This window comes from Chenopodium album, chromosome 23, assembly GCF_948465745.1.
Source record: "Chenopodium album chromosome 23, dcCheAlbu1.1, whole genome shotgun sequence".
NCBI lineage: Eukaryota > Viridiplantae > Streptophyta > Magnoliopsida > Caryophyllales > Amaranthaceae > Chenopodium > Chenopodium album.
In genome coordinates, this window is record NC_137856.1 from 23,275,033 (window position 1) to 23,295,486 (window position 20,454).

At 35.4% G+C, this 20,454-nt stretch overlaps 1 protein-coding gene across 1 annotated transcript; it reads right to left on the reverse strand.

Annotated features, from left to right (window-relative positions):
- Positions 1–18,804: 18,804 nt before the first annotated feature.
- Positions 18,805–19,125, reverse strand: LOC145607152 (uncharacterized). Its single transcript, XM_081662900.1, has one exon. It carries the CDS (start codon positions 19,123–19,125, stop codon positions 18,805–18,807), a length of 321 nt encoding a protein of 106 aa, XP_081519026.1.
- Positions 19,126–20,454: the final 1,329 nt, after the last annotated feature.

Here is a 20,454-nt window from a genome sequence, read left to right on the forward strand (position 1 = left end):
ACATACGTGAAGTCTTAACTTAGTCTTTACTTGAGTCTAGTCACATAGTCTAGCCACATGGTCATGAAACAAGTCTTAACATGTCACCTACACTCACTAGTCTTAGCAAACACCTTGTTTATGCCACCATGACCATGTCTTAGGTCCATGCATGAGTCATTTTTTATCGTCATTTGAGTTGGGGGGTCTATTTTATTCTTCTTTCTTCAATATCTCTTCATCTACATCATCTTCCCACTCTCCACATGCTTTCTCCATACATATCATTCCCTTCATTCTTTCATGATCTTTCCCCATCTATGCATGTTGAATCGAGTTTGAGTCATATGATTGACAAGAAAAAAAAAAGTAATGATGAGACATATACAAGGCAAGCTTCTCACCAAGATTTCATGCTTTCTTCTTCTTTTTTCAAACATTTCCCCCATAAGTCTAGCATAGGCACTTTTTATTTTCACTTAGATTTACTTCATAGGTTTTTTCCTTTTCCCTTTAATAAAATGAGCATTTTAATTTCTTGCATATGATCATTGCATTACATTATTAAAAAAAAAACAAAAAAAATCGCCGAATTAAGCACAAGGTATACCAATGATTGGAGGCACCCTTTGTAGCCATATATTATCACTTTTACCTTTTACACTTTAATTATACAATCCTTTTTTGATAAACCACTTTGAGCCTCGTCTAACGATTGACCCTTCTTTTCTTCAACCCACATCTACCTCACCTTGGGATGGGATGGTGTGCAACTTATGCAATGTACAAAAAGCAAAAGCTTGAGCGATTCAAAAGAATAAAATAAAAATAAGCAAATGAATAAAAGTGTACAAAAGGGCAAGTGTTCCAATGTCTTGGATATGAAAATATCTTTGATAAGAACACGTCTCAGATTGCGTCTCTTATCGAGTGCTCAATACCGTGCCTGAGAAACATGAATGCCAAGTGAGTGATAGACCGCATGATCGGGGTTGCCCGCGCTTTTAAAAATAAAAAAAATGCAAAAGCAATAGAGAGCAAAAATAAAAAAAAATGAAAAAGAGCTCAAAAGTGAGAAAACCTCAAGCATAAAAATATAAAGATTCAAAAAGCAAGGTTGCACACCTTGGGGGCTTATCTAGGGTCTTGAGCCTTTATCCCCTTCTTCTCTAACCTTTAGCCTAACCACGTTACAACCCTTAAAAAGACGTTTTTGAGGTATACATACACTTGTGCGAGGTTCGACTAGAGCTACGTTTGGCCTGATTCCTAACGAATACGTAGGCAACCTCACATTAGGGTGCGGCCATAATAAAAATGTATTCATTTTCACATTCACACACTTACACCGTGATCATATCAAGGGATATCCAATGCTCATCCCTATTCACTTAGAGCTAGACTTGGGGGCTTGATCCTTACATCATTAGCCTACCTAGCCTAAGAGTCATCATTATTTGACTCTTATCAAATAATACTTTTCCATACACTTAGCCTTTGCAGCCTAACTTTAGTGTCACTTTCACACAAATCACATATACATGACCAAATAGACTTCCAATTAGGAACCCTTCGTCATGAAGTCTTAACATAACGTTGAAGCATGCTTTTTCGTATCAACATCACTCATCACTCATAATCATCATTGTATCAGGAAGTATGAAGTACTTAGCCTCCATGCCTAAGTTACCTAAGTACTTTCATAATCGAGTCAATTAAGATAGTTTAAGAGGAATTACTCCTTATACCTTGAGGGACAGTATCGAATGCATATACTTGCCTAAGCTCATTCAAGATGCACCATCAAACATTTTGATTCTTTGTCGCGTCTTTCTTTTTCGGGAGAAAGTCGGTACCCTCCACAAAAATGACGGAAAATTTTTGTTTTTGAGTCATGTACACATCGAGTCGAGTGCACACACGAGTCATACGTAGTGAGTCATCATTAAGTCAAAGTTCACACCTTGAGTCATGTCAAAACACATGTGTCAAAGGCTTTGAGTTGAGTCATGTCAAATCAATGAGTCAAGCAACACTAAGCCTTAGGTCAACCCTGAGATAACTAAAAATATTAAAGATGAGCAAAGTCCTATAGTCCGAAATATAGATGCAGGTACAGCGAGCAGCAATATTTCCGGATTTTTTCGAAAAATCGCGAATATAGATATATGAGATTCTTCCAAGATGAGAGAAGTTTGAGCAAAATTATGAAGAGCCTTAATTTGCAAAAGATTCGGGCAAATTTGGTTGTAAGGAAACGACCAAATTGAAAGTTTGGAGCAAAACCAGGCAATGAACAGTAGCAGTAGAATTGAAAAAGAAATCTGTCGCCAAACGACAAGGTTGTCGCCTGGCGACAGAGCGATATTGTGGCGACAAGCACTTTTGGCTTGCGCTGGTGTGGCGACAGGTCACGTGGCTTCATGATGTGGTCATATGGACGTAGTGCAGAAGTTTGGGTTCCTTGGTAAGCCAATTAGCCCCTCTAAGCAATTTGACATGATTTAGTGATCGGCTCGATTACAATCGCAATGAGTGATCGACCTGACAAAAGATCGTCTCACTTAGCTTAAAGCGCCTAAGAATTGGCTCATCGCAAGCACCGAAGTAACGGTTCACAACGATTTCCTAGGATGGAAGAAGATTTGAAGATTCGAGAAGACAAAGCTTTCAACAGGGGGGTTTAAAATTTAAAGGGTCTCGCTTGGATTTGAGAAGGACGGTTTGAGATGAAGCGACCTTCAATAGCTTTCACTATGATTGGGGAGGTTATTATTAGATTTGAGAAGAGCGGTTCGTGATGAGGCGGTCTTCGATGACCTTCGCTAAGATTGTGGAAGTTGTCATTAAGATTTGAGAAGATAGCACGAGATGGGCGGTCTTCGACGACATTCGCTAAGATTGTGGAAGTTGTCACCTATATTTGAGAAGAGCGGTTCGTGATGAGGCGGTCTTCGACGACATTCGCTATGATTGGGAAGGTTGTCACCATGATTCAAGGAAAAGCTCGAGATGTAGCGGCAATGATAGACAATGTTCCCTAGGATGTGGAGAGTTGTCACAAATTCTGAAGATGACAAGATATGGTCACCTTCGATGACCCCTCAAGATAAAGAAGAGATTGTCTATAGCAACGACGCACTGCCGTGGCGACGTACTGCCACAACCCTGAGAATGACGACGTACGGTTATTTTCGACGATGTTCCCAAGATACTGTGGAGGATTGTCACTAAGAAATGTTGAAGATGATGACGCAATTTTACCTTCAAAGATGGCGTTCTCTAGCTTGTAGAAGGTCGTCAAGACAAAATGCAACAAAACGGTTACCTCCAGAGACGTGTGCTCGACGGTGCAAGATACGCGTTTCTTAACTCTCTTTGTCTGTTTGACTAATGTTAGTTTGCAGGTATCGGCGTTACAAGAATAATTTAGGATCGCAGAACGTTTTGAATCATTCTCCGTCCCTATCGCTACATTGACTTTTGTTTACGAAACCTAAGTTTCTCCAAACTCAGTCAAAGTGGGGGCTTCTATAGACACCCATTTGTGTCTCCCCAAAACCAAACCCAGTGATGAATACCTTTCGTGTCGAGCCATAATCGAATGAGGTGAAAGTGTGAAAAGTCAAGTGATGCGGTAGTTTTTTATTAAAAAAATTTCTTTCTGTTTTTGAAACCCACTCTATTTTATGAAAACGTCCAATCCAGTTTAGTTTGGTCCATGATAAGGGTCCAATAATAGTGTAGTTGGATGGGGATTGAAAAGACCTTTCCAACGATATATTATAAGCCCAATTTCGATGAATAATGAGGAAGTTATGGCCAAAATACTAAACTGGGCCCAAACCGGATTTTACCTACGACCTAATGATCATGAGGAGGGTTCAAGGGTTTAATCCTATTCCTAAACTAATTAGGATTGATTAGAATCTTCTATAAGTTTCTAAAATATCTTAATTATCCTTTTTTGAAAAGATAAGATTAAGGAATTTGATTTAAATAAAAACTTTCCTTCTTTAAAAACTTTCCTAATTCTATTCGGATTTAAAGATGTTCAAAGATAGTCAGATATTATATTCGTTCCTCATATTGTTTTTATCCAAATTTTATATGGTTGGATAGATCCTGAAATTATCTTTCCAATTATATATTATAATATTAATTCCGAGCTATAACGAAAAAGATATGAAAGGAATACGAAACTCTATCCAAAACTGACACCGTCCTACTATTTCGGCCATATCTTTTTATCTACAAAAGATTTTAATCTGATTTTAATTAGATTAGAAAGTAGACTTCAAGAGCTTTCCAACGACATATTATATGACTTATTTGGACTTTTAGATCAAAAGATATGATAAAAACAAAATCCGCAAAAACTGTCTTGTCGCGAAACGACAAGCCTGTCGCCTGGCGACAGGTCGAGTTTCTGGCGACAGGTCTAGTTTTCTGGCGACAGAGTGGAGTTTTATTCCTTATAAAATTCTATGATTTTCTGGACTGTTTTCTTATAAATAGGGTCCTCGACCTCTGTTTTTCAATCATCAACTCTCATCAAGAATTACCAAATCTCTCTATTCTCTCTTGAGCAATATATGCTTTTTTTTCTCTCTCTCTTTCTAAGCTAGCCTTTTAAACACAAGATTTAGAATCATCTAGCCAAATTCGAAGTTGCCTTCGCCCTAGACGTGCAAGGTTTAATATTTTCTGAGGGTTTGGTCCCAAATCCAGTCTAAACTTTTTAACTCTTTATTTTAATTCTTTAATTTAATTCTTTAATTCTTTGATTTTATTATTTTCATTGAAGTTTACTAACACCATGTATTTTGTTATTAGAAAGAGGTATGAGGCTTCAAAGTATGTAATCTTATTACTCTCTTTCAACGTAGAAAGAATGCTTAGATTTTATTAATTCCTAGTATCATGTTAGGATGTTTTTATTGCTTTCTAGAATCATGTTTAGGGTGCCTTTATTATTTCTAATATCATGTTAGCATGTTAGTACCATGTTAGGTTTAAAGCTTTGATCTTTAATGCTTAGTGACATGCTAGGGTTTGTTATTAATCTTGTTAGTATCATGCCTAGGATCATGCTATTATATTTAAGCTTTATTATTAACATGATTGTTATTATTGTTATTATTATGATTATATTTTGATTATGCTTATTATTATGTTGCTTGATATTATTTATATTATTGTTATTGCTTGATCACACCTTTTATGCTTGTTAAAGGGAATTTGTACTTGAAATCACGCTTAGTAAGATAATTAATAATTTGGTTTAGGCTAATATGATTTTAATACAAGTGATCTCCAATAATAGTTTTATTTGTGCATTAATATTCAACCAACATAGATAAACAGGTTTAGGATTAATATAATGTTTGCATGTTAGTCAGAAAGCGCACATGAATACGAGTAGAACAAAGTAGAGGCCTATTTTATAGGGCGGGTCCTTTATTTTGTAGATTGGATTCGTACCCTCATCCCCGAACCCTATTTGGTTCAAGACCTTATGGAGTTGACGATCTCCTGGATCGTTTTTGGGTTTACAAGTTCCTAAAACTTGTTGGCGACTCTTTTGCTCTAGCTTTCTTCCCTTTGGAACGCCACTATACTTTAGTGTATGATCACAGTGGGGTTCAAGCTTGGGATCATAGTGCTTGAAATATTCCCTACACATACCTTCGGCTGCTCACTAACTCAACCAATCCACACTATACTTGTAGGTTGCCGCACCTACTCAGGTCACAACACAAGAAGAAGGGGAAATTGAAATGGTTAGATAAAATTGCAAAAGGTAAAAATTGTGTCAGATTGAGTATCTATTGATTTGATGTAGAGGGTTAAAATTTATGGGTGATTGGAGAAAATACGAAACATTTCATTAGTTTCCTTAGGTCTTCTAATATTTGTAGGGTTTGTCAATTTGCACAGCTTTTACTTTATTAACTAGAAACTTTTTCCCTTTTTTCATGTATAGTGGGTTCAATCTACTAAGTTTTACGGTATATATTTTTCTTTGCCTATAACAAATTGACACCTGTAAAAAGTTGTAGAAATCCAAGTGATACATAAGATTCTTAGTAGATTAAACCCACCATACATAAGAAAAAAGTGATACATACATAAGATTCTTTTAAAAAAAGGAAAAGAAAAAAGTGATACATAAGACACTAGGAATATTAAAAACGTGAATAGGGGGAATAAATGATAAAAAAATATATAGTAAAAGATACTCCCTCCGTCCCCTATTGATGGTCACTTTTGCTAAAATATCATGGGAATTAAGGAGAAATAAAGTAAGTACATTGAAAAAGTAAATTTACATTAGGTATGCAAAAAAGTAGAGAGAGAAAGTAAGTAAAGTACATGGGAAAGTAAAATTTACATGGGAAAGTTAAATTTGCACAAATATTTTTGCAAATGTTAGAGAATTTTGGTAAAAAAATAACATTAATGATACTTGAAAAAAGCAAATGTGACTAACATTTTGAATCACCAAAAATGGCAAAAGTGACCATCAATAGAGGACGGAGGGAGTAGTTTTTGCTTTATCTTTTCCCTTGAGGGTTTCGGAATTGGTAAACTAGGGATCACTTTCTAATGTTAAGTGAGGTCAACTTTTGATATAATAACTATATTTATACATGAGCCATGCTTGGTTTATTTTTAATGAGGGTAATTGAAATTAAACATAGAAGTCTTATGAAAAATGTGATCTAAAAGTCCATCGTAATAATTACTCCCTCCGTGTTTTAATAAGTGTTACACTTTCTTTTTTGGCAAATAATTACATTAAAATATAACATCTCTCTCCTCTCGTGGTCCCCACCCAAACCTACTATTATATTTTTATTATATCTTTCTTCTCACATTCATTATTTTTTAATAAACTATTAGCCCCACTATCTTTCTTTTTCAATTTTTTAATACTCCAACTACCCCACTTACCTCCTCTTTTATTTAAGTCAATGAAATTGCCTAAAACTATGTGCCGGTCAAACTATAACACTTAAAAAAACACGGAGGGAGTAATAATTAATTAAAGCTTGAAAAATGTGATCTAAAAGTCCATAATAATAGATAATTAAAGTATCTTTTTTAGACACATTAATAATTTTGCAAAAATCTAAACCAAAAAAAGAGGTAAGTATAATACAAAGGTTGGATTATAAAAAGAGAGTATCAATAAGGTTAGATTATTACTTTAAATATTCTAAGCCTAATAGATAGTAGCAGATCCAGGATTTTACGCGTCCTGGGTCACCGTCTCCCATTGATCGCATACAAATCGATAATTAATACATAAATATTCTAAAAGCTAGTAAAGAAAAGTCACACCAAAGATATTAAATATCTTTTGGAAGAGGAGAAGGAGGATTTGACAAATAATCAGTGAAATTACCAAAATGATTTAGAAGGTCTGAGTGGCTGGTTTGATTGGCTGTTTGTATTGGCATTTTTGTTGGTTGTTTGACTTTTTATTAGTCTAAAAACATGTTTGATAAAATTGGCGGTTGGATGTTATTAGTAACTTAGGTAGCCAAAAGTCAAAAGCTACTTTCATTTTGGCTTAAAAGGCTGAAAAAACCATTTATCAAACACAAATTTTGGATGTTTGACGAATGGAAAAGCCAAAAGCCAAAATCCAATCAAAAAGCCAATGAAAATCCATTTATCAAACAAGCCCATAATCCTCTAGTACGAGGTTTGCAAACATCTCCGCCCTTGAATCCTTGGCCTATGGGTTGTATCTTTCAGGATATTGTATCTCTATAAACATTTTCGTTAGTCGAACGTTATTGTTAATTATCGTTAATTGTATATAAGATAGCACACTCGGTTTTTCCTTTCATGTGGAACAAAAAATTGAAAGAGTAAAAGAGCAATTAAATCATTTGCATAAGAAAGCATTTAAAGAAATTCAATAAACAAAATATGATTGACCAATAAAATGTAGTGTTACATAGATAATTAGGTCGCTAACATCCCTTATAAAATGATAAGTGCAACTTGGTTAAGAAAATTACTTAAAAACATTAAATGGTACGAGTTATTATACATGATTGAACAAGAACACAAATAACTTACTGTGGAGCTAGTCCACGCGAGGCCAATCACTTTTTTAGGTACAAAAATGATTAGCAACCAATAAGCTTAGTTAGTGACAATTATAAACCTAACATAATGATTGGATAGCCAATTTATGGGTGATGATTTATTGTGGTTTTCTAAGGGAGTAATATGTATGTTTGGTTAGTGTTGTGCACTTGAATGAAATCCTATCCCATTTAACCCCTATCTATGCCTATCATTTGCTTTTATTCGAATAAACACTTTCTAATTCATGATACTAGAGTGTACCCGTGCAAAATGCAAGGGATGTATATCACATAGTAAAATATTAAAATAAATACAATGTAGGAAGTTTTTTTTACAGGAAAATTGTGGAACTTATGCTAGCGTGTATTCTGTGCGCTGCAACACCGTAGGGTTACTGGTAGAAAAATGGAGTAGCCTGTATTATATTAAAATGGTAAATTCTTATTATACTTTTTGAGTAACCCTGAAATAACAAAGTAACCCCTAAAACACTGACAGCATAACCCTTATATTATTAACTAAGTAAGCTCTATACCCGTAACAGGTTAACCATTATAACACTAACCGAGTAATTTCATAAAGTGGCCAGCTAAAAGTTAGTGAACTTATGGGGGGGCTATATTATTGTCAAAAATAAATAAAAATGCCTATAATTTTAAGATTGAATGAAGTTTTCAAGAGTTGGGATAATACAAAATTAAAAAACGAAACATACAATTATAATATAAATTCCTTCCAACATTGTGTTATAAAAAATTAGTGTGTATATTTGTAATATTATGTAAAGTGGGAAGTTCCCTCAAAAATTAATAAGCAAAGTGGGTAGTTTATATATAAACTATTAAAAAGTAAAGTGGGTAGTTTATATATCAACTTTTTTATAAGATGAAAAAACATAATAAATATGCTTGTAGTTGAATGTTGTTTAAAAAAATATGCAATTATATATGGAGATATATATTGTATTGTAGTAAAATACAATAGTAAAAGTGAAACTGAAACTGAAAGTGATTTTATTTATTTATTTATTTTTTATCTAAATGGAAGTTATTGACAAAAAAAAAAAAAAAAAAAAAAAAAAAAAAAAAAAAAAAGATTGCACCAAATTGCAGGATTGGGGTTTTGGAGTGATGTGGTTAAGTGTTGTAAAAATGACTCTACAATTATATATTAGATGCTCAACAACTTAGATTAATAGACATCGAAAAACATTTTACATAATAATTGTTGGGTATGATGACGTGTGGAGAACGGTTCAAGACTTGGATGCAAAGGGCATGGAAGTTAAGAAAGTTGTGCCACTGCTACAAAAATACCTGTAAAAGTCACCCTTTTAGAGTCGCATGTTAAAAATATGCGACTCATTAACCTTTGGAGTCACCCCTTACAGATGAGGCGATACTATAGATTGTTTAATAAGTTCACAAAAAATGTAAAGTGTCGCCATTATTGTGTGAGTCGTAAATGTTTGGAGTCGTCTCATATAAATTAAGTGTAAGCGCAGCCCCGAGCGCATGAAATGAAGTAGGAACCCGAAAAAGCCCTAGGAGCAACTTCCTACGAGCGCAGGGGACCAGCCTGCGGGCACGGGCATGATGCTCGACATCTGTTTTCCACGACTTGCAATTTTGTCATGTGGCTTATTTATTGGATTGTTTATTAGCCTTAGCACTATATATACTCCTAACAAACATAGAGGGCCCTTGATGCCTTCACAAATGGAGGATGACGAAAGGGATGTATTGTCATTGTTAGATTTTGTGTAAAACTCCTCCAATTGGAGTGCCTTCCATTGATCAAATATATATAGGGTTACAAAGGTGAGCCCTAAACGCGTTAGGAAACCTCACAAGATAATTACAGAATATTAACAAACTATATCACTCTATACAAAATAATATCTAGAATATTTATCATATTCTATCACATCCCCGCAGGTTGTACTATACGCTGAGACTAGATCTGAACTCCAAAAATAATTATCGAGGTAGGCATTTCGTGAAGATGTCAGCAAACTGATAACGTGATGGAATGTGCAAGACTCGTACATGCCATAACGGCACCTTTTGATCTCAAACGAAATGAATGTCCATCTCGATGTGTTCGTTTGGTGTGTTGTTGTTTTAAGGGGTTATGGGATAAATAAATAACAGTTACTCCAAAAGAAGATTATGAAGCCAATATGCCTCGGCAACAACATTTGCTACGCCTTGATATTTTGCCTCTGCACTAGCAGATTTAAAAAGAGTAGGCTGACGCTTAGAAGACCAAGATATGAGATTTTCCCCTAGAAAGCAACAATACCCTGAGGTCGACCGACGAGTGTCAGGATACCCGCCCCAATTCGGAGTTAAATTGAAGGAGTTATGGCCTCTGCAAGTTCTGCCTATTCTTTCCAACAAAATTTCAAGTCTCTTTAATCCTATTCCTTTATCTTCTTCATGGTTAGTTTTCTAAAATACAAATACCTGTTTCAAAGCTATAATTTTATATTAAAATATTACTTTAAAAGAGTTTTATAGTCCATGCACATTAGATTTGAGTTTATGTTGTGATAACCTTATGGTTATGTTATTTGCAAGGTGTATTTGTGATTGAACTTTGAAAGTGCGAAGTGTTGATTGATATTCAGAATCAAGGTTCTTGAGGTTCTTTTATGTAGTTTTTCTAGCAAGGATCAAGGTACGTTAGGTGGCTAGATACCTTGACAAATATGTTATGCGGAAATAATTGCTTGATTTTTATTCATTAATAGGTTAAGTATTTATGCAAAACCTAAGCTCATAAGATATGAAACAATATTCCTATAAGATATACTATCCTTTCATAAATCCTAATGATATATATTCTAAATAATATCTTAACAAAAAATACACCTAAAGATATTATTCCCTTAATGATTTCTATGGAAAATATATCACACGTATATTTTCCGATATCTCATATCTCTAACACCCTCCCGCAATTGTAACGGCAGTAACACGAACGTTGCGATTGGAAATTCATCACTTTGTTGAAGTCACGTTTTTTTTAAAAAAAAAAAAAACTTTTACAGCTATGTCTCTTTGCTGGTGTTCGTGGTCTTCTGCCACGGTCCTTTGCTGGTGTCCGTGGTCTACTGTCACGGCCCTTTGCTGGTGTCCATGGTCTACGGTCACGGCCCTTTGTTAGTGTCCGTGATCTACTATCATGACCCTTTGCTGGAGTCTGTGATCTACTGTCACGGCCCTTTGCTGGTATCCATGATCTTTCTGTCATGACCCTTTGCTGGTGCCCGTGATATTCTGCTACGGCCCTTTGCTAGTGTCCGTGATCTTCTCCCACACCCCTTTCCTAGAATTCATGGTTTTTTTTTCAAATAAAAAAATCAAATCAAGGTCAAAGCTCAGACCCTAATTCATCATCACCTCGTCAACTACACACCAATTACTCACAAAAAAAATATCTTTCCACGATTAAATTGAGTGAGCAGCACAAACACAAGCAAATTATCTTAGTCTCAATGAACAAAAGTCACGCATGAACATCAATTGATCAACATGCACAAAACAAGATCCTTAAAAATTTGAAGGGAAAAAAAATGGTCGGCTAACAATTCATAAATCCCACCAGTAGGTTTAATTTTCTAAGCCACCGGCAGAGGGAAAATTTTTGTAAACACTCCCAATATCTAACCTGCTCTTGATACCATGACAAATATGTTAAACGGGTCTGGGCCACACCCAACACAACTGTCCACTTTACACGACCAAGGAGGTTCCACCTCAAAATCATATGGTAATGAGGGGAGTAGCCCCTTAGCCTTATAAAGTGGACACATACAACTTTCTTATTTCTTCAATGTGGGATACACATTCCAATACAAACTTTCACTTATAAACTCATCTAATGTGGTACAACACACCACTCACATGTGGATTTTCTCATGGGCTCAACACTCCCCCTCACATGTGAGTTGTCCATAATATTGGCCCAGATCACAACACAACCCAAACTTGGCTCTGATACCTTGATAAATATGTTATGCAGAATTAATTTTTTGATCATTATTCGTCAATAGGTTAAGTATTTATACTAAACCTAAGCTCATAAGATAGGAATTCCTAAAAGATAAACTAGCCTATCATAAATCCTAATGATATATATTCTAAATAATATCTTAACATAAAATAAACCTAAATATATTATTCTCTTAATGATGTCTACGGAAAATATATCACACATATATTTTCCGATATCTTATATCTCTAACATACCTTGAAAGTGATTGGTTTGAATAAGCATGTTTGGATGGTTTTATAATGATTGAATTAAATTGGACTGTATTATGATTTATGAAATAAATGCATGTTTAAATAAATTGGTTTTGATAAATAAATTGGAGTATTGATTTTTATATCCTGTTTTGAATAATTAAAATTATTATTCATGTTTAAAAAAACTTGATTATGGAAGCATGTTGAATTTAATGAAAAAAAAAAAGGAGTTTTGAATTGTATTGGGATTATTGGTTATTAAAAAGCATTTATTGGATTATTATTATTATTATTATTATTATTATTATTATTATTATTATTATTACTATTATTATTATTATTAATGCTTTATAAGCATGTTGGTAATCCCACATTGCGGATTTGGTTTATTGATAAGGCCTTGGACTTTGCATGACCGGGTCTTTTATCAAGAATAGTCTTGTATCATAAGGAGACTAGCTTGGGGGGTGTGCATACTTGGGTGAGGAATTAGATTTAAAAGCAAAAGATTTTAAAGGAATAGGTTTATTAATTATTTTGAATATTGAATCATTGGAATTGGGTTTGAATCAAGAGTTTGGAATTATTGGATTAGTTATTTGAATTGGTTTTAAAAGCATGTTTGCAAATAAATTGAGTTTACATTATCTTGCACTTATCGTACTTAATTAGCATATTTTGCTAACCCGTATTTCTTATTTGTTTTGGTTCGTCTTGTTACCGTAATGGTAAGCAGTGTTGACTAATTTCAGGTGGAGTCAATAATTGAGCATATGGAGTCCCGGAATGTCTTCACCTAGATTAGGAAATGTTGGTCCCTATGTTTTATTTTGAGTACTCATGACAATGGTTACTATTTATGGTCTATTATTAATAAAGAAAAAGTATTGAAGTTTTTTGCTACGAAGTATTGGTTTTATTTAGTAAGTTATGGTAGCCTTGCGTAATCACGTGGCGGTAGTACGCCCAAGTCTATCTCTACGGTATAATTATACTTATTATACAGGAATTTCCGTAGAGGGAGATTTGGGGATATTACAGAATTGAACTGAACTGAATTGGTTGGAGGAACACTAAACTGATCTGAAATTAAGCTGAAGTGAACAGGCCTCGAGAACGTCCGCTCTAAAGGGTAGGAGCAGGCGCTCCTCACATCTAAAACTTCAAATGACGCCTATAGGAGAAAACGCTCCTCCTAGGGGAGCGAGCGCTCCTTCTAGGGCAGCTGACGCTCCTTATAAGGGGAACGGGGGCTCCTTGCGGCTGCCTGGATAGCTCAACTTCATACGTTCATAACTTCTTCGTTTCTTGCTCAAATTTTGCATGTGAACTGTCGTTGGAAAGCTCTTGAACTCTACTTTCACATCCAACATGAATCACCCAAAAGTTCTTTGTAACAAAGAAGATAAAGATGATTAAATTGAGTGTTGCATTTTTTTCAACAAGTAAAAGCTTTTTCTTTCACATCCTTCTTTCCATGCTTCATCTTCAACTATAACTTGTAACTTCAAGACACAAGGATTTCTCTTATTCACCTAAACCACATCATAACATAGATAGAGAATTCACCCAAAATGTTGATTGAGCCTTAAATGCCACTAAAAGAATTATATAACCAAATAATCTATAGGTTTTAATGATGCTCTCGCATCACTTAGAAATGGCAAACCCCATCTGCAAGAGATATTTAGCAAAACGCTGATACTAATCCCTAAGAGCTTGTTTTAGACCATATAGGGACTTACGGAGTCTGCAAACATAACCTGGAAATCTCTTGTCAACAAACCCGGGGGGTTGATGCATATACAAACACTCTTTCAAATCACCATGAAAAAATGCATTCTTAACATCAAGTTGATGAATAGACCACTTACGAGTCATAACCAAGCTCAGCACCGTGCGATTAGTAGCCGGTTTCCCAATCGGACTGAAAGTTTCGTCACAATCCACACCTTCAACCTGTGAATTCCCATTACAAACAAGACGAGTTTTGTTTCGTTCTAGATCACCATTAGCATTCAATTTATGACAAAATAGCCACATAAAATTCACAAATTCACCCCTGTATGCCTAGGAACCAATTTCCATGTCCCCGTTTAATTAAAGCATTATATTCATCATGCATTGCAACATTCCAATTTGGGTCGAAAAGGGCTTGTGTGTGATTTTTAGGAAGTGGGAATCGAGTATGGGGTGACTCGGAGTGGTGATGGCAAGACCTTATTTTGGGATCGGTTTAACTATGCCGTGTTTGGAACGAGTTTGCATTTGTGGAGAGAGAAGTGGAGGACGAGTGGGTAAGATGAGAGGGCAACCACGAAGTGGGGGAGGAGTGTAGGCAGCTATGCTGTGCGAGGGAGGTGAGCCCAAGCCAGTTCTTGCTGGGTTGTGCAAGGCAGCAGCATTGCCCGAGCCAAGAGGTGCCTAGTTGTGCGTGGCTGGGTTGTGCCGTGCTAGGCTGCTTGGCAGCACTGCATGGCCTGGTGGGTTCCAGATGGCTGGGCAGCATGGCCTGGTAGGCTGGTCCACAGGGAGGGTGCGGTGTGCGGTTGTGTGCCGCGGCCTTCCTGCAGAGTGGATTGACCAACGTTTTGTGGTGGAAAATTGTGAATGGGGGCATTAAACGCAAATCGTTGTGATGTTAAAAATAAGGTAATGGATCATCAGAAGACAATAAAATCATAGTCGGTGCGTCAAAACAAAGAGATGTTGCGATATGGAAGAGTATTCTCGTCAAAGATGACATGATAAGAGATGATTATTTTGTTCGTTTTGAGATCCAAACACAAGTATTGGAGTCATGCTCCTTATTACAAACAATCAAATTCCTAGTTTTAAGAAGATCTAAGGTAGGTGCCCCGGGATGTCCTAAACAGTTGTGCCATGTGGATGGAGACAAGGCTGTGAGAGAAGCAGCTAGCCTAGTTAAAGAAGCTGCGGTCAAAGAAAAAAGGTCCCCTATACTATTGCATCTGGTTATTTGACTCCCCGTTTGAGATCCTTCACAGAAAAACCACTAGGATCAAACTCTATGAACATGGAATTATCAGATGTAAATTTTCTACACATAAATTAAATTTTTGATAATTTGTGGAGCTAAATAGACATCACGTAAAGCAAGGGATTTATTAGCAATAGTAGAATGACCATAACCCGTTAATGGAATGCATTGACCATTTCCCACTTGAATATAATTGTGAGTGCTTAAATTAAAAAGGAATAGGAGATTACCGGCTTGATTGGTCATATGAGAAGTAGCAACGAAGTCCATGTATCAAGACGGGTCATAGTTTGGCAGGCTCATAGTCGCAAAGGCGTTGCCTAGCTAAGGTGGAGTCATTGTAGCACCATACTCCGAAGTCTGGCATTGATATTGCTGGTGTTGCTGCGAAGGGCTTGTGAAGTGAACTTACGGTTGATGTGATTGTTGCTGCTGCTACGGGAAGGCAGGTTTTGGAGCTGCACACTACTGTGGGTGCGAATAAGGGGCATAGCCATATTGCAGAGCCTGCTGGCTTGCTGTGCCCAACCACTGCTGCTGCGGAGCAGCCCCCACACATGGGTACGCCCTGCTGCTGGGGTGGGGGCTGTTGTTGTTGTTACGGCTTCCCACGGCCACAGCCTCTACCCCGGCCACGGTCGCGCCCTCTGCCTTGTCCACCTGTGCCGCCACCCCTACCAGCCGGCGGCCGCTGTTGCGGTGGTGGTAGCCGAATTGCTTGTTTGGGCAACAAACGATGATGCAGACGCACTTGTATCATTAGCACGCCTCGACTCCTCGAGAAGAAGGCGAGATCTAGCAATTTCAAATTATGGCAAAGGGTTTAACTATTGTATTATGGCAGCAATGATGTCAAAATCGATACTGGCGAGACCCAAAACCAACCGAATCACCATCTTTTCCTCCGACACTGGTTGATCAACGTTGGCCAATTGGTCTTTTAAATTCTTCAATTCACGACGGTGTGAAGAGATGTCTGGAAAATTGGAGAGATGCAAGGCGTTGAATTGATTTTCAAGATATACCACCTTAGTTGTTTTATTATCTTGGAAGATCGCCTTGAGCTTGTCCCAAATTACTAAAGTCGTGGCTCCCTTGCATAAAATCGTTTCAAGCAAATCACGTGAGATTGTGCCATAAATCCAGTTTTTAACAACCGAATCAAGTCTCTTCCAGATATCATTTGATAAACCTGTAGGCCTTGAAGTTTTTGGGTCAATATGATCTAGAACATTGAATGTATGAGCATGACGTTCAAACAATTCAACCCAATTTGAATATTGAACTTTCTCACAATCAAGCTAAGAATCAAGGGGATTGCGTTTTTATGTTATTTCCAAAGGCAGGATGGTAGTCGGAAGTGTCACCATCGTCTTTGGTCATGATAGCCGACTAGGGTAAGTAACAATGGAGGGGAGATGTACGGCTAGGGTAGAGAGGAAAATAAAAATAAAAAAATAATGCGGAAGCGAGGTTGGATCAAAACATGAGCTCTGATACCATGTTAGATTTTTTGTAAAACTCCTCCGATTGGAATGCCTTCCATTGATCAAATATATATAGGGTTACAAAGGTGAGCCCTAAACACATTTGGACACCTCACAAGATAATTACATAATATTAATTAACAAACTATATCTTTCTATACAAAATAATATCTAGAATATTTATCATATTCTATCAGACAGTACATTAATTAGGTTATGATGTGAGATTTAGAGAGAAAGAAAATCCTCTCATATTATTTCACCTTCTTAGGATTTAAGAGAGAGAAGTAAGAGAGGTGTGAGCTTTCATGGTGGTTTCATCATCATCATCATCAAATTACTTCACAGTTGATTATATTGGTGGGTTTTTTCCTGACACTCGGGTTCCCATTTTAAACTCTTTCTCGTTTTCGTTGCTTGCTTGTATTTCGTTCTTCGTTATAGTTCTTCGTCATTAATCACAAACTTGTTAGCACATACGTAATCCTAACAAATAAATAAAAATAATTTATTGTTAAAATTTATATATTAATTAGTGATTAAATAACTATCCATTGTCTTGGTATGATATTGTTTAGCCTACTCCCATTTATTTTTTTTATAGCCTACATAATTATTTTTTCTTCTTTTTTTGTGGTTACTAAAATATACGTAGTATATATTTTTCCTGTTTTTATTTACTTGCAACACAGCCACGTGACATACATTTTAAAATCAAGATTATACAATTCAAACAAACAATTTAATCAACTTGTGAGAGCTTGACATGGAGCAATATTAGTTAATGACTATGTGACACGGTTCTAGTAAAGATATTACGTGATACATAAACGTTTTTAAGTAATATGTTTACAAAATCAACCCAAATTCCAAAATCATAAAATTGATGAATTAGCGTAACATAAAAAACGCCACAAAACTATGACAGAACATGTGAAATGTCATTGAAGTTTTATGTCACATGCTTATTCAATTTTGTGCATTAATCATTCACGGAAAACGCTGGGAATTCGTTCACTACTAACAAATCCATATCAGGCCTCCGTTTGCAAGTCCATCTGCATCCAGGATCTAGTACTCCAGTATACAGAACGTTTTCTTAAAACAATATCTTACTATATAAGTGAACTTTAATCCCTATACTTATCAATTACTCCATTGAAATTGTAGAGAACCAACTTAACCAAAAATTTAAGCATATAGTTGAGGCCCAAGAATATGTTTTTACTACGTATACTCTATCAGCAATGTTTTACCGTTTACATTAAGAGTAATCATGTACTAACTTTTACTATAGTGTTACTACGAGAAATATACTTCGTATAATACAAGTATGCATTAAAACCAAAGGTTTACAACAAAGGTTACTTTGTAAAATGTTGTTAAATACAAGTACATGTTTATATATATAAAATTACATAAAACTCTAAATCATTTTCTTATACAAGTATAGTTTTTAAGACAGTAACGTTTAGTTATGTAAATGGTCAAACTATACGGGTGTCAACATTAAATATGTCAGTTCCTGTTACGGAGATAATTTTCCAACAACTGAACAAGTTTCATTTTTAAGACGAGCTTAATAAAACGTTTTGGTCCTCAAATAAATTACTACCTCCGTTACATATTAATTGTAATTTTGAAATATTTTATCTCTCACAAATATTGCCCAAAGTTATAATTAACATGTAGTAGAGGTAGTACTAAACCCAAAAAGACTTAAAAATAGTCCAAGTTTATAGAGAGATTTATTTAACAGAACTCACTGCTGTACAAAACCAAAATAAGATAGAAATTAAAAAAAAAAAAAAAAAACTATCTAAACAAAAAAATAGAGCACCCCTGTTTGATAAACAGAGGGCTTATAGAACCTTAATTCATTCTCCTAACGCTTTTTCATTCATGATTTTATATTCGTCATTCTTTATCGATTCTTCCGCACTTCGCCGGGGTTTTATACTCTCCTGACCTTTCAAAGGACTTGAGGAGCAGTATTTGATCGAACATATTTTTTAGCAGAAGAGTGAGATAACTCTCCTGACCTTCTCCTAAGCATTTGGCGCATACCATCAGCAACCCTCGAAGCCGGGCTAGACTTGTAGTTGCTGCAGAAAGACATATGCGCGCTAACAGCATTTTCAACCCCCGCTCGATTTACCTCGTCTCGAACCGCAACAGAGCATAACCCACATAGCCATTTCCCATTGAAGTTTGCCTTCACTGCTTCTATGTATTCTACTGTGCACTCCTCTTTCAATCCACAACACTCACACCTTACTAGCTCCACTTCCATATTTTATGTATTTAACAAAAAAGGGGAAAAAAAGGTTTAGTTTTGAGGATTTTGGTTGAAAAACTAGAGTTTTTTTGTGGTGAAGTATGAGTAGTTGTTTGAATGGTGAGAAGAGAGTTAGCAAGCTAAGAGAGAAGGGGTGAGAAGGAGGAGTATATATAGTGGTGGGGAAAATCAGCCATAATTTGCTGCATGTTCTAAGGGAACATGGGTAGTGGGGAAATAAGACAAATGGGGTCACTTTTTTTTTAGGGTGGGATACCTAATGTGTTGATTAATCGTTGCATCATTTAACACTATCATATTTGTCACCAAAAATATAGTTCCTCCGTTTTCTTTTAGATGCAACATACCTTTTAGCGCGATAATTAAGAAAGGTGGGATTTACATGATATAATAAACTTTAAAATAGGATGAGTGGTTGTTAGGAGTGTTATTTAGTGGGTCATGTATTTTAAATAAGGGTTATAGTATAGTTTTTCATTAAAGTAATTTTCCTTTTATAGTGTGTTGTAAATATTGTGACATTTCCTTTTTAGGGAAGTGTTGCAAGTAAAAGAAAACTGAGGAAGTATAATTAAATTTTTATGAATTATAATTCAGTTGATTTATATCAAACTGTCATAATATATAGGACAGTTCAACTTATTTGTACTTATTTAAAACAAAGTGTTATATATGTATTCCAAACTCCAATCTATAGTACAATAACCAATAACAAAACCATTTAATGATTTTTAGGATTGTTCCTCCATTTTTTTTATAAAGTGTATCAGTATGTATGACCAACATATAACTTTAGGAATGCGAGTTGAAGTAGTAACAGTCTATTCAGTTCACCTAATTTTTACTTATTTTAGGTTATAGCTCAAGATAATTATGTTCTAATAAGAATTACTACTAATTACAATAAGGTTTATTAAGTTTCAATAATTTTACTTCTATTCTAACATAATAAGATAAGTAGTCCAGATAAGTAAAAATTAGGTAAATAGAATACACCCTAAGTGAAGTTTGATTTGTTGCGAATTAAAAAATAATAAAAATAATAAATAATGTTGTAATAATTATAACAAGTATAAATTAAAGAATGTAAGAGGAGAGAAATAAGGGGGAAAAAAAAAAGGACTCGCTCACGCGATAGAAGTGGGGATCATATGATGAGAGCTGAGACATACAATTTAATAAAATGTCAAAAAAAAAAAAGTGATACACATATAAGGTTGACCCTTAGCGCATAGCTGCTATTTGTTTAGCAAGTATATAGGATAAAAAATGCATCAATATATGCATAATAGGTGATAGGTGGTAAATATTTTGGGGAAAATA